This window comes from Solanum dulcamara, chromosome 9, assembly GCF_947179165.1.
Source record: "Solanum dulcamara chromosome 9, daSolDulc1.2, whole genome shotgun sequence".
Lineage (NCBI taxonomy): Eukaryota > Viridiplantae > Streptophyta > Magnoliopsida > Solanales > Solanaceae > Solanum > Solanum dulcamara.
The window spans coordinates 11677840-11692381 of NC_077245.1; the positions used below are offsets into that span (position 1 = coordinate 11677840).

Sequence of the window (14542 nt, forward strand, 5' to 3'; positions counted from 1 at the left end):
GTAATTATCACAAAACTATTATCTTTGTTTGTGCATAATGACAAGTCAAAGTATAAACCCAGTACATGGCATGACTTGAGTTAAAAGCACACTCCAAAAATAGCAAAATTAGTGACCCTGTTCAAGTTACAAGCATCTGGTTTTGTTTTCAAATTCTTTCAAAATTTCATACATAAGTGCCACATGTATCTTGTACAAGTCTCCAAAATATTTACAAGACTAGATACATATGCAGATGTGATCTTCACAAGGTCTCCAAAAGTCTACTCCAAATGACCATCTTCACATCTCGTCTCGCACATTACCTATGATAGAAAGCAACTATCGCTAAGCATAAAACTTAGTAGTGTATAAACTTTAGGCTTGGAGCCATTAAACTCTTTAATTCTCTTGTTCGTCGCAGGTGGCTCAATAATATAAAAGTAAGCTCAAGTAAACAAGTATATCAAAGTATCGAATACAAACCTTGAAGAGTTTCAAAATATCAATATTAATATTCGAAGGCTCAAGTATCAAGAAAGCTTATAATTCAATTCAAAAGAGTTGTCAAATATTCAATTTTGCCCAATATATACGTCATGCCTTCACACTAAGCACAATCAGTATCAAGACGGACTGAAGCTCTAAAATCAAGAAGGTTCATCACCCAATATCAAGAGAATCAAGAACCATGTTGAAAGTGGATTTCCACTCGTACTCGAGAATGGACGAAACCCCATCGTCAAGATGAAATGTAAATACAAAGTCAATATGGGCAAGATCCGAATCGAGATGCATGCCAATATCGATGACAAGTCACCATAACAATAATGACAAAGTCCCAACAAGAATGCAAAATGATCAAGCAATTCATACAAGTGGGCGATTTAGCGAAAGTTTTACAATATTTGAGATAATAATCATACCACGATATAAGACAAAAAGTAAGAAAACAACCCATCAAGATACTTTAAATTTTGGAAAATAAAATATTCCAAGTTAAAGTTAATACACGAACCTTGGCGTTTTAGCACATAACAAGTTCGACCACAATTGGAGGAGTTCAATTCCTCTACGCCATAGACCAACCAAAATTCACTTCGTCAAATAATTCCCCTTATCTTGTATAAGCACATATATACCTTAAATAGACAATCAAACATCTACTTAAGTTTAAGAGTCTCATCATATCAAAACTAAACATGAAATCAATAAAAATCAGCCCAAACTTTCAAAATATGTATTCTGGACAGCCTACTGTCTTGTATTGTTGCTCAATTTCGAAGGGGTAAATGAGAAAAGTAGGCTTTGTGGACTCAATGAAATTTATAGACATGTGTCTTAGGGTTGCATACAATTTTGAATCACCACTACAAGAATTCTTTACAAAAAATATGCCCAAAATACCAATAACAGACCATGTAGAATTTCCAAAATAAAATCTGGGCAACACCTCCTCTATACTTCATCACCCTTTTTTGAGAAGATAAAATCAAAACTGGGTTTTAGAGCCTACATTAAAGTTATATCCATATGAAATAGCTTTCCAAAACATCTTGAATCACTCTAAACGAAGCTTTACACAAGGAGTTATACTAATATTACTAACGGCAGTCCCATTCAAAAATGGGTTTGCTAACAAGAAAAAGAACCTCAATCTTACCTTAACAAATAGGTCTCTCAAGTTGGCTAAAATATGTGGTGTGCACGTTAATCTCCTTTTGTTATTGTTTTTCCTCAAATTTTCTCTAAGTTTCTAAGTGTAAAAGATGAATAAATGAGAATCCTTAGTCATTAGTAGCCTTATATACTTCTCCCTTGAGAGTGACACGTGTCAGCTCCTAAGGGTGACAGGCAGAACAAGAGGGGGGTACCCAAACTGATGTTGCTGGTATCCCTCTTCTATATCCAATCTTAGCCAGGAGATCATGGCATTCCTGAGTGCGCTAGCTGGCACTAGCGTCATCCCCACCATGCTCGCAGCACCAGCTCCTATTGACCGTCCGTTTGCTGCTGCAGTTCAACCAATAGATGAAGTTATAGGCACAAATGCATTCTTTAGGCCACTATGGGTCCTGTGATGACTGGTACTAAGCATGACATGCTCACCAAATTCCTCAAGCTCAAACCTTCAATTTTCCATGGTACTAAAAATAAGGATGCCTATGAGTTTATTCTTGATTGCTATGAGAGGCTACACAAGCTGGGCATAGTGTATAAGCATGGAGTAGAGTTTGTGACATTCCAGCTGCAGGGAGAGGCCAAGCAGTGGTGGAGGGCCTATGTGGAGCGTCATTCACCTGTGTTGCCCCCACTCACTTGGACTCAATTCCATGCTCTATATTTAGAAAAGCATGTGCCCCGTACCTTGAGGGACTAGAAGAAGGATGAGTTTATGGCCCTTGAGCAGAGAGGGTCATTAGTGGCTACTTATGAGGCCAAATTCTATGCACTGTTTAGGTACGCTACTCAACTGGTCACTACTGAGAAGGAGAGGATCAGGTTGTTCGTGAAGGGTTAGACCCTGAGTTGCAGGTACTTTTTATTTGTATGACTTCATCTGGTAGGAGCTTCAACGATGTCACAGATTTTGTTAAGAAAGTTGAAGGTGGGAGGAATGATGGGCAAGCCAAGGCATTGGCTAAAAGGCTCAAGAGTGAAGGTAACTTCCAAGGGTCTTATTCCAGAGGGTCAGTCAGGTCGGTGATTGCTTTTCGACTAATTCAGTCAGCACTACCTACTTCCACTAGTAGGTTTTCAAGCACTCCGCAACATCATCAAGCCCATAAGGGCCAGAGAGCATCATTTTCAGGTAGCCGCCCATCTTTTAACCACGGTTATTTTAATTATGGAGAGCCATATCATATATAGAGGGAGTGCCCTTACCCTCACGGGACAGTTTCAGCATCCTAGTAGGTCCGAGCAATGGTCCGAGTAGTTAGACGGAAAAGTGACAGAGGACGACCACAAAGTGGGCGATGAAGAAATTTGAGAGGTCGTGGGGGCCGAGACAGTAGTAATTTAGGTCAGGGAGTAGTCCATCCAGGTAGGGAGGTGGCCCATTAGGATGATCGAGCTCAGTATTATGCATAGTCAAGACCAAGGCAGAGGCATCTGACGCAGTTATCACAAGTACTATTCTTATTTGTGACCGGATGACTACTGTTTTATTTGATCCAGGTTCTACTTATTTCTATGTGTCTATAAGATATGCCTTGGGTTTTGATGTATTGTGTGATATATTAGATGCCCCAGTTCATGTTTCTACCCTTGTTGGAGAGTTATTCATAATCACTCATATGTATCGTTTTTGTTCTATTGTGTTTATACATACCAGACTTGGGTTGATTTAGTGATCCTAGATATGAAAAAATTTGATGTGATCTTAGGCATGACTTAGTTGTCCCCCTACTTTATTGTACTTAATTACAATGAAAAGAATATGGCTCTAAAGATCCCAGAGAGGGAAATGTTAGAGTGGGAAGGGGTGTACAAGCCCAAGCAAGCTAAGGTCATATCTTTTCTCTAGGATAGAAAAATAGTGGGGCAGGGTTGTTTGGTCTATTTAGCCCATATCCAAAATATGAAGATATGGTCTCCTTTTATTGAGTCTATTTCAGTAGTGTGTGAATTTTCAGAAGTTTTCCCTTCAGACTTTCCTGGTATGCCTCCTGACTGGGACATAGACTTTTGTATTGATTTAGAGCTGGGTACTTGTCCAATTTCTATTTTTTCCTACCGTATGGCTCCGACAGAGTTGAGAGAGCTTAAGTCTCAAATTCAGGAGCTTCATAATAAGGGGTTCATTCATCCTAGTGCTTCCCCTTGGGGTGCTCCAGTGTTATTTGTCAAGAAAAAAGATGGTAGTATGAGAATGTGCATTGACTATAAATAGTTGAATAAGGTCACCATCAGTAATAAATACTCTTTACCTCGTATTGATGACTTGTTTGACCAATTACAAGGTGTTTTAGTCTTCTCAAAGATTGATCTCAGGTTTGGGTATCATCAGTTGAAAATTAAACCTGAGGATGTGCCCAAAATAGCTTTTAGGACTAAGTATGGGCACTATGAATTTTTAGTAATGTCCTTTAGGTTGACTAATGCACCTACAGCCTTCATAAGTTTGATGAATGAGGTGTTCAAACCGTTTCTATATTCGTTTGTGATAGTGTTTATAGATGATATATTAATATATTCAAAAAGTGAATATGAATATACAGATCATCTTCGAATTGTGTTGGGAGTTTTGGGAAGACAAAGGTTGTATGCGAAATTGTCTAAGTGTGAATTTTGGTTGCCTTCAGTTGCCTTTTTAGGCCATGTTGTTTTAAAAGAAGGAGTAATGGTGGACCCAAAAAAGATTGAGGCAATTAAGAATTGGGCTAGTCCTAGTTCTGTGAAAGAGGTTAGAGGATTTGTGGGACTGGCCAGTTACTATCGTCGATTCGTGAAAAACTTTATTTTTATTGCTACTCACTTGACCAGGTTGACTAAAAAGGAAGTACCATTCGAGTGGAATGACAAGTGTGAAGAGAGCTTTCAAAAGCTCAAAACTCTCCTAATCACAGTACTAATTTTGACCCTCCTGATCTAAGGTAAAGATTTCATTGTTTATTGTGATGCTTCATATTCCGATTTGGATGTTGTGTTGATGCAGGATAAGAATATTGTAGCATATGCCTCGCGACAATTAAAGGTGCATGAGAGGAACTACCTGACTCATGACTTGGAGTTGGCAGCGGTAGTATTTGTACTAAAAATCTAGAGACATTATTTGTACAGTGTCAAGTGTGAGTTTTTTACTAATCACTACAGCTTACAACACGTGTTCACTTAGAATGACTTGAATTTGAGACAGTGAAGGTGTATTGAGTTGCTTAAGTACTATGATGTCACTATCTAGTACCATCTAGGCAAGGCTAATGTGGTAGCAAATGCATTGAGTCGAAAGCCGATGAGCATAGGCAGTTTAGCTTGTTTGGGGGTCCTTAAGCGGCCCCTGGCTAGAGAAATTCAAGCATTGGAGGCCAGATTCATAAGGCTAAGTATCTCAGAGAAAGGTGGGATAATGGTTGGAGTTAATCTAAGGCCCACTTTCATAGAAGAGATCAAGATCAAGCAGTTTGAGGATGTATACTTAAATCAGATTAGAGGAAAGGTGTTGATAGGAAAGGCTCCAGACTTAACACTAGATGCAGGTGGGGTGCTTCATTTTAGGAGAAGGATTTGTGTTCCCCGGGTAGATGAACTAATTCAAACGATCCTGTTTGAATCTCATGGTTCACGATACTCTATTCACCCTGGAGTGACTAAGATGTATCAAGACTTGAAATGGCTATATTGGTGGCTGGGTATGAAGAGTTAGATACTCAACTCACTTTCAACATAGCTTTCCATCCACATACAGACGAGCAATTAGAAAGGACTATCCAAGTGCTGGAAGATATGTTGAGGGCATATGTGATAGACTTTGGGGGATATTAATACAAGTTCTTGCTCTTGTGTGAGTTCTCCTACAACAATAGCTACCACGCTAGTATTGATATGGCACCATTTGAAGCCCTGTATGGGAGGAAATGCAGGTCTCCCATCGAGTGGTTTGGAGATGGAGAAGTGGAGCCATTGAGGGTTAACTTAGTGAGGGATGCTCAAGATAAGGTAAGATGCATCCAAGCTAAGATTCTAGCGGCTCAAAGTCGTCAGAAAGAGTATGTTGATCGCAAGGTGAGGGATATGGCATTCGAAACTGGTGAGCAAGCACTTCTAAAAGTACCACCCATTAAAGGGGTGATAAGGTTTGACAAGAAGGGCAAACTCAGCCCTCGCTATATTGACCTTTTGAAATTCTTAATTGTGTAGGGCCAGTGGCGTACAGGTTGTCCTTACCACCTAGCTTATTTAGGGTACACCCAGTGTTCCATGTGTCTATGTTGAAAAAGTACCATGGGGATGGGGACTACATCATTAAATGGGACTCGGTATTATTAAACAAGAAACTTCAGTATGAGGAAGAACCAATTGCGATTCTTAATTGTGACATTCGAAAATTAAGGACTAAGGAGATCAATATGATTAAAGTGCAATAAAAACATCGTTCGGTAGAGAAAGTTACATGGGAGACTGAGAAAGACATACGAGAGAAGTATCCTCAACTGTTCGACGAAACAGGTACTACTCTATCTTTACTTTAGCCCTATTTTCCCTAGTTGGTCACTCGGGGACGAATGATGGGTAAATTGGTATCTATTGTAATAATCCGTTCCCTTTGTTAGGGATAGGCCATTAGGAAAGAATTTTGGGCCAGAAAATTTTAGATAGTAACTTCGGAAAATTTGAGCCTAGGCCAGACTTAGACGAATTCAGAGTCAAGTGAAGTCTAGGATGATCACGTAAATTATAGGAGTTCAAATCTATAATTTTATTGGATAAGTTAATAGACAAGACAATAAGAGCATTTACGGCTTCGCAGAATCGCATTCAGGCGAGTAAAACTCTCGAAATTAAATTTAGCGTGAAGGGTATAATTTTAATGCATCTTTGAAAGGGGTGTGTTGAGAAATGGGGCTTGGAGAACAAACTCCAAGCTCACTATTTCCGCATATCCCGCCAGAGCGGGATCTGTCCCTCCAGAGTGGGACAGTCGTGACTTAAGTCGTGCAAAAGATCAGAAATGGTATTTTCTGCAACAATCAATTTCTAAAACCCCAAGAGGTGACCTAGGGAGATATCCATTGATTTTCCACAGATTTCCACGCTTAAGACCAAGAACAAGAAGAACGAACCCAAAAAGTGAAGGCTCTTGCATTGTAAGGTTGTGAAAGCTTGAATTTGAGGTAAGTGATGGTCTAGTTTTTCGTATGTGTTTCTTATACTTGTTAAATTGCTTCATAATATACTTGTGTGTATATGAATAGGGAAACATGCTAGATTATGTGTGAAATGATCACATGCTAGCCTGTTATTGTGATGAACCTGTTCTTAGTGGAATAAATATTATAATCCTTGAATGTTCTTGTGATAGTGATATTTTCGGATTGGGTGTCACGTTTCGACACATAATTTGGATCGGGTGTCACGTTCTGACACATAATTTGGATCAGGTGTCACATTTTGACACTTATTTGGATCGGGTGTCACATTCTGACACATACTTGGATCAGATGTTACGTTCCGGCACAAAGTTAATTGTTTGTAGGTCCTTTGAGAGGACCCTTGTGTGGAATTATAGCACGTGGAAGACATTGAGTTGTGATATTGAGATGTTGTTGACTTATTCTGTATATGTATATGCCTATTTTGTTGAATTTACTTGTCTATGATCCGTTTACTGGCTAACCGCGTGGTCCTACCAGTACACCATTGTTTTTGTGTATTGATACTACTTTCGCTCTGCCTTTTTGTTGAGTACAGGGCATATTCAGCCGACTGCGGAGAGACCTTGGTTAGAAGATTAAGCTTGTTCGAGTTCAAGGATGAGTTGTTTGTTTCAAGCTTCCATGGATCCTTCCATGTTCTAGTCCCTTTTTCAGGACTAAGACTTTAGTCACTGTTTTATTATTATGTTTTCTTGTGGGAGTGTTTTTCTTTTCTTTTCAGACATTGTTAGAGTTTTGGTACGGATGACTTTCAGTTTCCTAGGGTGTTTCCGCATTTCTTGATATTTGATCTTTTTTGCTGAGTTGATGGGGACTCATTTATTATTCTAGTTTATATCATGATTCCACATATCTAAGCTTGTGTACATATTTCGATTTTTATTGTTGGGCTGTTAGAATGGTTCACCCACTATAGAGTTAGAGTGGGTGCAAGTCACGGCGGTTGGGGTCATTACACCTAAGCTCAATTTCTGAAGTCACTACCCAAGAATTCCTTCCCAATTGGCTTATTTGTAATAAGGAGAGTAGGTCGTTACAGTTATGCTATTTTTAATATATGAATATATCTTTTCTAATCAGCATAAAACACCTCAAAATGCTCCACTACATTAATGACCCAAAAATGCAGTGGAGCGATATGTACAAGCAACTTTTAATAGAAGTTCTAAATTTAAATTCTGAGAATAATAATCGTCTTTAGTAGGGTTTGTTTTATTCAAATTGTGAAATTTTTTGATGCAAATCAATATAAATCACCCCAAAATAGATATCAGACGAAAAATAACACGAAGGCATTCCTATAATTGTAACTTTTCATGTGAATTTAAATTAGTCAAGTGCTAAACACACATAACAAAATGCTCAACGGTTGGCTACAATTTGGTTGTGTTGCCTACTTGTTAGTCTTCCCCACAATTAAAATCGTCTGCAAAACTACAATTGTTTCTTTCTTTCTTTCTTCTTTTATCTCTCTGTACAAGTTTCCTCCAACTGAACAAGTACCTGAAACGTTGTTCTTTTCCCAGACGTGCACTTCATCGTATAAATATCATTTTTCCTTTTTTTTTAGTTGTCGTATTACATTTTTCGAAAGTTAATTTGACTAACTTTCGATGTTAAATTAGATTATATTAATTTGATATTTTGACATAAAAAATTAGATATTCAAAAACTATAAGTTGCAATTTTTTTTTCATATCAGTATAATAAAAAAATACATCTTAAAATATTAATCAAAATTTATCTCAAAAAAAAAAACTATGACAATTAAAAATGAACGGAAAAGTACGTACTATTTCTATTTCTACGTCTCAAAGTACTTGTCATTTTTTTATTTATATGCCCTTGAAAATTTAATTAGAAGAGGTGATTAACTATTTTAAACTTATTGAATACTCCTTTCGTCCATCTTTATTTATCCACTATACTATTGTGGGATGTCCAACAATACTAGTTTAGTTTATAAAATCAATAAATAATTTATCATGATCTGTCTATTTTATTCTTGCTACTAAATACTATCTATTTTTCAATGTTTAGATGATTTATGTATTTAATAAGTGAGATTTGGTAAAATTATCCCTATCATTTACTGTTTCTTAATTCATGTGTCAAGTCAATTGTAGACAACTATTGTTGAACAAGGGAGTAGTATTTACTTCATTTATATGTCATAATTGAGGTGTTTGTAGTTTTCAAGAACAATTACTATTATTAGAAATAAAATAGAAAAATACAATAAATTTTATCTTGAACTTCTAAAATACAAATCTTTATAGCTCAAATTAGTTGATTACCTGAACTTTCACGTTTAGTTTTCCTCCCCCATTTCTTCTTTCCTTACCTCCAAAATAATTATCTAAGAAAATAATAAATATTTTGACAAATATTTTTAATAAGGACGACGACACTTGTAATTGAGGTATAGTTACTGTAGTTATAAGGAAGCATAAGAGGTTGTGTGTGGGAAAACACACACGATATATTGATTGTTTCATTGAAGAATTGTTCTTATATACGTTCTTACTCCTCAATCTCATTTCTACCTCTCATTCAAACTCTTCTTATCCTTTCTAGTTTTCCTTGTAGTACTATTTGGTCATAGACATTATTTGAAAATTAATCTTTTTTATTATTATTTTTCATCTAGTGGTCGGTGTCTGCATTGAAGCTTTGATTAAATTTGGATCACGCACTGCAGGATCCGTTCGGGAGTAACATTTCTAACATGATTTTTTTCATACCTAAGGTTCGAATCCAAGACCTATGATTAAGGGTTAAACAGTTTCACTATTATACCACAACTCATGTTGATCTTATAAAATTAATTAATTCGATTCTTTTATATAGTGAAATTTATGTTAAAATATAGTAACTTCAACTTTCAAATACTCTTTCTTGATTTTAACTTATTTTTTCCAGCTTCATCGATCCAAACAATTGTCCAAACAAGCACCACACTTTATGTCCACCAGAAACTATATTAGTTTACTACACGATTATAAAATGAAAATGAAAATATATAGTAAGTACTCATTTTTTTGTTGAATCACAACCGTTTACATGAAGATACATGCTAAAATATTTATTAAATTGGCGTAAACACCAGCCCTGTTTAAAATTATTTAGGACTTGGGAGTATAGTATATAATAATTTGAGTTGTCACATCATCAACTGGAGTGAATACGTTAAACAAAATTAAACTATCACTGTCTCGTATTTAAATTATTAAGTATTTACAGAACCTCCTAAACAATATCATGAATTGGTATACTCTCAAAAGGAATAGGACATGTTACGTGAATATCACGTTCCAACAGATGGCAGCATACATAATTTTTATTTTTTTTGACTTCCTAATCGGTGTCCGATATTCACATTGGAGTTCGATTAAATCTGAATGTTCGCCGAAAAATCTCACATTGAAGAATAAAGAGATCCCTAACAAAGGTGACTCCGTACCCAAAGAGACTCAAACCTGAGATCTCTAATTAAAAATGTTTAATCACTTCACCACAACTGGTGTCTAACTGATATATATACATTGCACGAATAGTTAGGAAAATTGTAAAGATGGATACAACTTATATTATACACATATAAGGGGCGGACTCACATGTTGTTTAGGGGTCATCCGAACCTCTTTCGTTAAAAAATTACACTATATATATAAGATAATTTTTTTAATTTATGTGTATATATTTAATATTGAACACTCTGAGCATAAGTCAAAGGACTAGCTCAGTGGCAAATGGGGTTCAATATTTTGCCTTAGCTTATCACAGCTTGCGGGTTTAAATCCGAATAAGTACATTTTTTTTTGATTTTAGGTACGTTTTTAGGCTTAGTTTTTTACGTTTTTTAAATTAAATGTAAATTAAAAAATGACTTCTTAACATATTAATTTTTTAAAAATTTTCAATTTTTAATTGAAAAGTCAACAAATAAAAAACCCCTCTTTTTCTTTTTCTAGGAATTTCATTATTTCATTTTCTCTCCCAACTCTTCTCTTCTCTTTCAAATTTGTTGCTGAGTGCCGTGCCCTGCTGCTCTTTGATGTTGGTTGCTGACCTGCTGTCCATTCTCCGCCATCCCTGTCGGCGCATGTCACTGTCCGTTTCTCTCAAACGCTTCCTGTAAGTTCTTAGTTCTTCTTTATTTTTTTTTGTTCTTAAAATTTTCAGAAATCTATATGGCTTTGGTTTTGGTATAATAGTATTTATTGTCTTATTTATGTGCTCTTAGTCTTTACGATTCAGTCTCAAGCTTCAATGAAGAAGCAGGGGCGGACCCACATGCTGTTTAGTGGGTTCATCCGAACCCCCTTCGTTAAAAAATTACACTGTATATATAAGATAATTTTTTTAATTTATGTGTATATATTTAATATTGAACCCCTTGAACATAAGCCTAGCTCAGTGGCAAAGGGGGTTCAATATTTTGTCTTAGCTTGTCACAGCTTGCGGATTCGAATTCGAATAAGCACAATTTTTTTTCTGATTTTAGGTACGTTTTTAGGCTTAGTTTTTGACTTTTTTAAAATTAAATATAAATTAAAAAATGACTTCTTAACATATTAATTTTTTAAAAAAATTCAATCTTTAATTGAAAAGTCAACAAATAAAAAATCCCTCATTTTCTTTTTCTAGGAATTTCATTATTTCATTTTCTCTCCCAACTCTTCTCTTCTCTTTCAAATTTGTTGCTGAGTGTCGTGCCCTGCTGCTCTTTGATGCTGGCTGCTGACCTACTATCCATTCTTCGCCATCGCTGTCGGCGCCTGTCGCTGTCCGTTTCTCTCAACTGCTTCCTGTAAGTTCTTAGTTCTTCTTCATTTTTTTTTGTTCTTAAGATTTTCAGAAATCTATATGGCTTTGGCTTTGGTATAATGGTATTTATTGTCTTATTTATGTGCTTTTAGTCTTTACAATTCAGTCTCAAGCTTCAATGAAGAAGTATTTCACCAAAGTTTCGAAATCAAGTTTAGCCTCTCAAAGTCATAGTCAATCTAACCAAGAAGAAAATGCTAATCATTCGGAAGTATCATTACATTCTTCTCAAGAATTTGATTTGGGTTCTTTAAAGTTTGATCCTGGTGAAAGAATCTCAATATTGAACCATCATCGTGATGTTATTAGAAGAACATACCTTTTGAATGGTCCTTGCCAACCTCGTTTAGCGGTGCATGAGTATCCTCCAACAAATATTTCTGGATCAATACGTCGTTTTAATCATGAATGGTTTGATGATGTATATCATGATTGGTTGGAGTATAGTGTTAGTAAAGATGCAGTCTATTGTTTGTATTGTTATCTATTTAAAGACCATAACATTCATCAAGGAGGAGGTGAAGTATTTTCAAGTGTTGGGTTTAAGAGTTGGAATAAAAAGAGTAGTCTTGACAAACATATTGGTCTACCAAATAACATACATAATCAATCAAAAAAAATGTCTAGATTTATTACGACAACGGCAGTCTATTCAATTTTCATTTGAGAGGCAATCTAATCAACTCAAGTATGGATATTGGATTCGCTTAAGTGCTTCGATTGATGTATAAGACTTCTCATAACTCAGAAATTTGCATTTCGAGGTCATGATGAATCTAAATCATCACTTAGTAGGGGTAATTTTCTTGAAATTCTCTCATGGTATGCAAACAAATGTGATAAAATTTGTGATTATGTACTAGAACATGCTCCTCAAAATGATCAAATGACTTCTCCAAAGATTCAAAAAGATATTGTGAGTGCATGTAAAATAGAGACCGTTAAAGTTATTCTTGATGAATTAAATGGTGATTACTTTGCCTTGCTAGTTGATGAATCCTTTGATGTGTCACGCAAGGAGAAAATGGCTATTGTATTTCGATATATTGATAGAAAGGGATTTGTGATGGAGCGACTTATTGACATTGTTCATGTTCAAGATACTAGCGCTTCATCTCTAAAGGAGGCAATTGTTAATTTACTTGCTCAACATTCTTTGAGTCCATCAAGTGTGCGTGGACAATGTTATGATGGGGCAAGCAATATGCAAGGTGAGATCAATGGCCTTAAAATGTTGATTAGGCGATAAAGTAAATCCGCTCATTTCATCCATTGTTTTGCTCATCAACTTCAACTAACTCTTGTTGGGGTCTCTAAAAAGTGTGTTGAAGTAGAAAAACTTGTAGTATTGGTCTCAAATATTTTAAATGTGTTGGGATCATATTTTAAACGTATGGATGAATTACGTGATTCTCAAAAAGAAATAATTAAAGAGACATTAGATATGGGTGAACTTACAACCGGTAGGGGCTTGAATCAACAACTTGATCTTTCAAGAGCTTGTTACACTCGTTGGGAATCTCATTATAAATCCTTTAATAATTTTATTATTATGTTTGGCTCTATTCTTGATGTTCTTGAGTCACTTGCTCTTGATGCACGAAATTTGGATGAAAGAGCTAAGGCAATGGGACATCTCGAAGCTTGCCGAACATATGAGGTTGCTTTCATGTTGCATTTGATGAGAGATGTCTTAGGAATTACAAATGAGCTTAATAAATGCTTACAAAAAAAGGAGCAAGATATTGCAAATGTCATGCTACTTGTTGAAGTAGCAAAGAGAAGGTTGCAAGTTTTAAGGGATGATGAATGGGACTCTCTTATTGCTAAGGTATCTACATTTTGTATCCAACATGATGTTTTGATACCTAACTTTGAGGAGCCATATATTAGCTCTTTAAGATCACGACGAAAGCTTGCTAACTATACAATCTCACATCATTATCGTGTTGAAGTGTTTTGCAATATTATTGATTGGCAACTTCAAGAACTTAATAATCATTTTGATGAGGTGACTATCAATTTTCTCCATGGAATTGCTTGTTTGAATCCAATTAACTCATTTTCAAGTTTTGACATCAAAAAAGTAATGAGAATGGCGGAATTATATCCAGATGACTTTGATGAATCTAATATGAGTGCTCTTAAGAATCAACTTGCAAGTTATATTGTTGATGTTCGTGATGTTGATGAAAGGTTCTCCGATATAAATGGGCTTTGTGATCTTTCCAAAAGATTAGTTCAGACAAAGAAACATTTTACTTATCCTTTGGTATTCCGTTTAGTGAAATTTTTTCTACTTCTACTAGTTGCCACTGCCTCCGTTGAAAGAGCTTTTTCGGCAATGAAGTTTATCAAGAATAACTTGCGGAGCCAAATGAGTGATGATTTTTTTAGTGGTTGTTTGGTGCCTTATTTAGAAAAAGATGTATTTGATAGTATTTCTAATGATGCTATTATTAAGACATTTCAAGATATGAAACCTCGTAGAATACAATTGTAATAGTGTATGTGGTTGAATTTCAATTGTAAAACAATGTTTTAATAGGCTTATTCGTATGTTTGATTTCTTAATCCCCCTTCAAGGTGGTGTAATTATCACTATGTTTTGTAATACATATCAAGATATAATAATTTATATTGTTCAGGGTGTTTTTGTATTGTTTTGAAGCCATTTTATGTCATTTTTTTGTGGAGGAATGCTTTTATTTTGAGATGGTGTTTATTTTAAGTCTTTTTAAATGTAAAAGTTTATGTTTGCTCTTCATTTGCACTTTTAGGAGCTAAAGAGAATTCAAAAAAAACTGAAAAACTTGTAGAAAGACCACTGCTTCTTGCAAAATAGGTATATTTGA

At 35.6% G+C, this 14542-nt stretch overlaps 1 protein-coding gene across 1 annotated transcript; it reads left to right on the forward strand.

Annotated features, from left to right (window-relative positions):
* The first annotated feature begins 13080 nt into the window (after window positions 1-13080).
* On the forward strand, window positions 13081-14190 carry LOC129903534 (uncharacterized). The gene has a single exon (XM_055979090.1). The coding sequence runs from the start codon at window positions 13081-13083 to the stop codon at window positions 14188-14190; it is 1110 nt and encodes a 369-aa protein (XP_055835065.1).
* The last annotated feature ends 352 nt before the right edge of the window (window positions 14191-14542 follow it).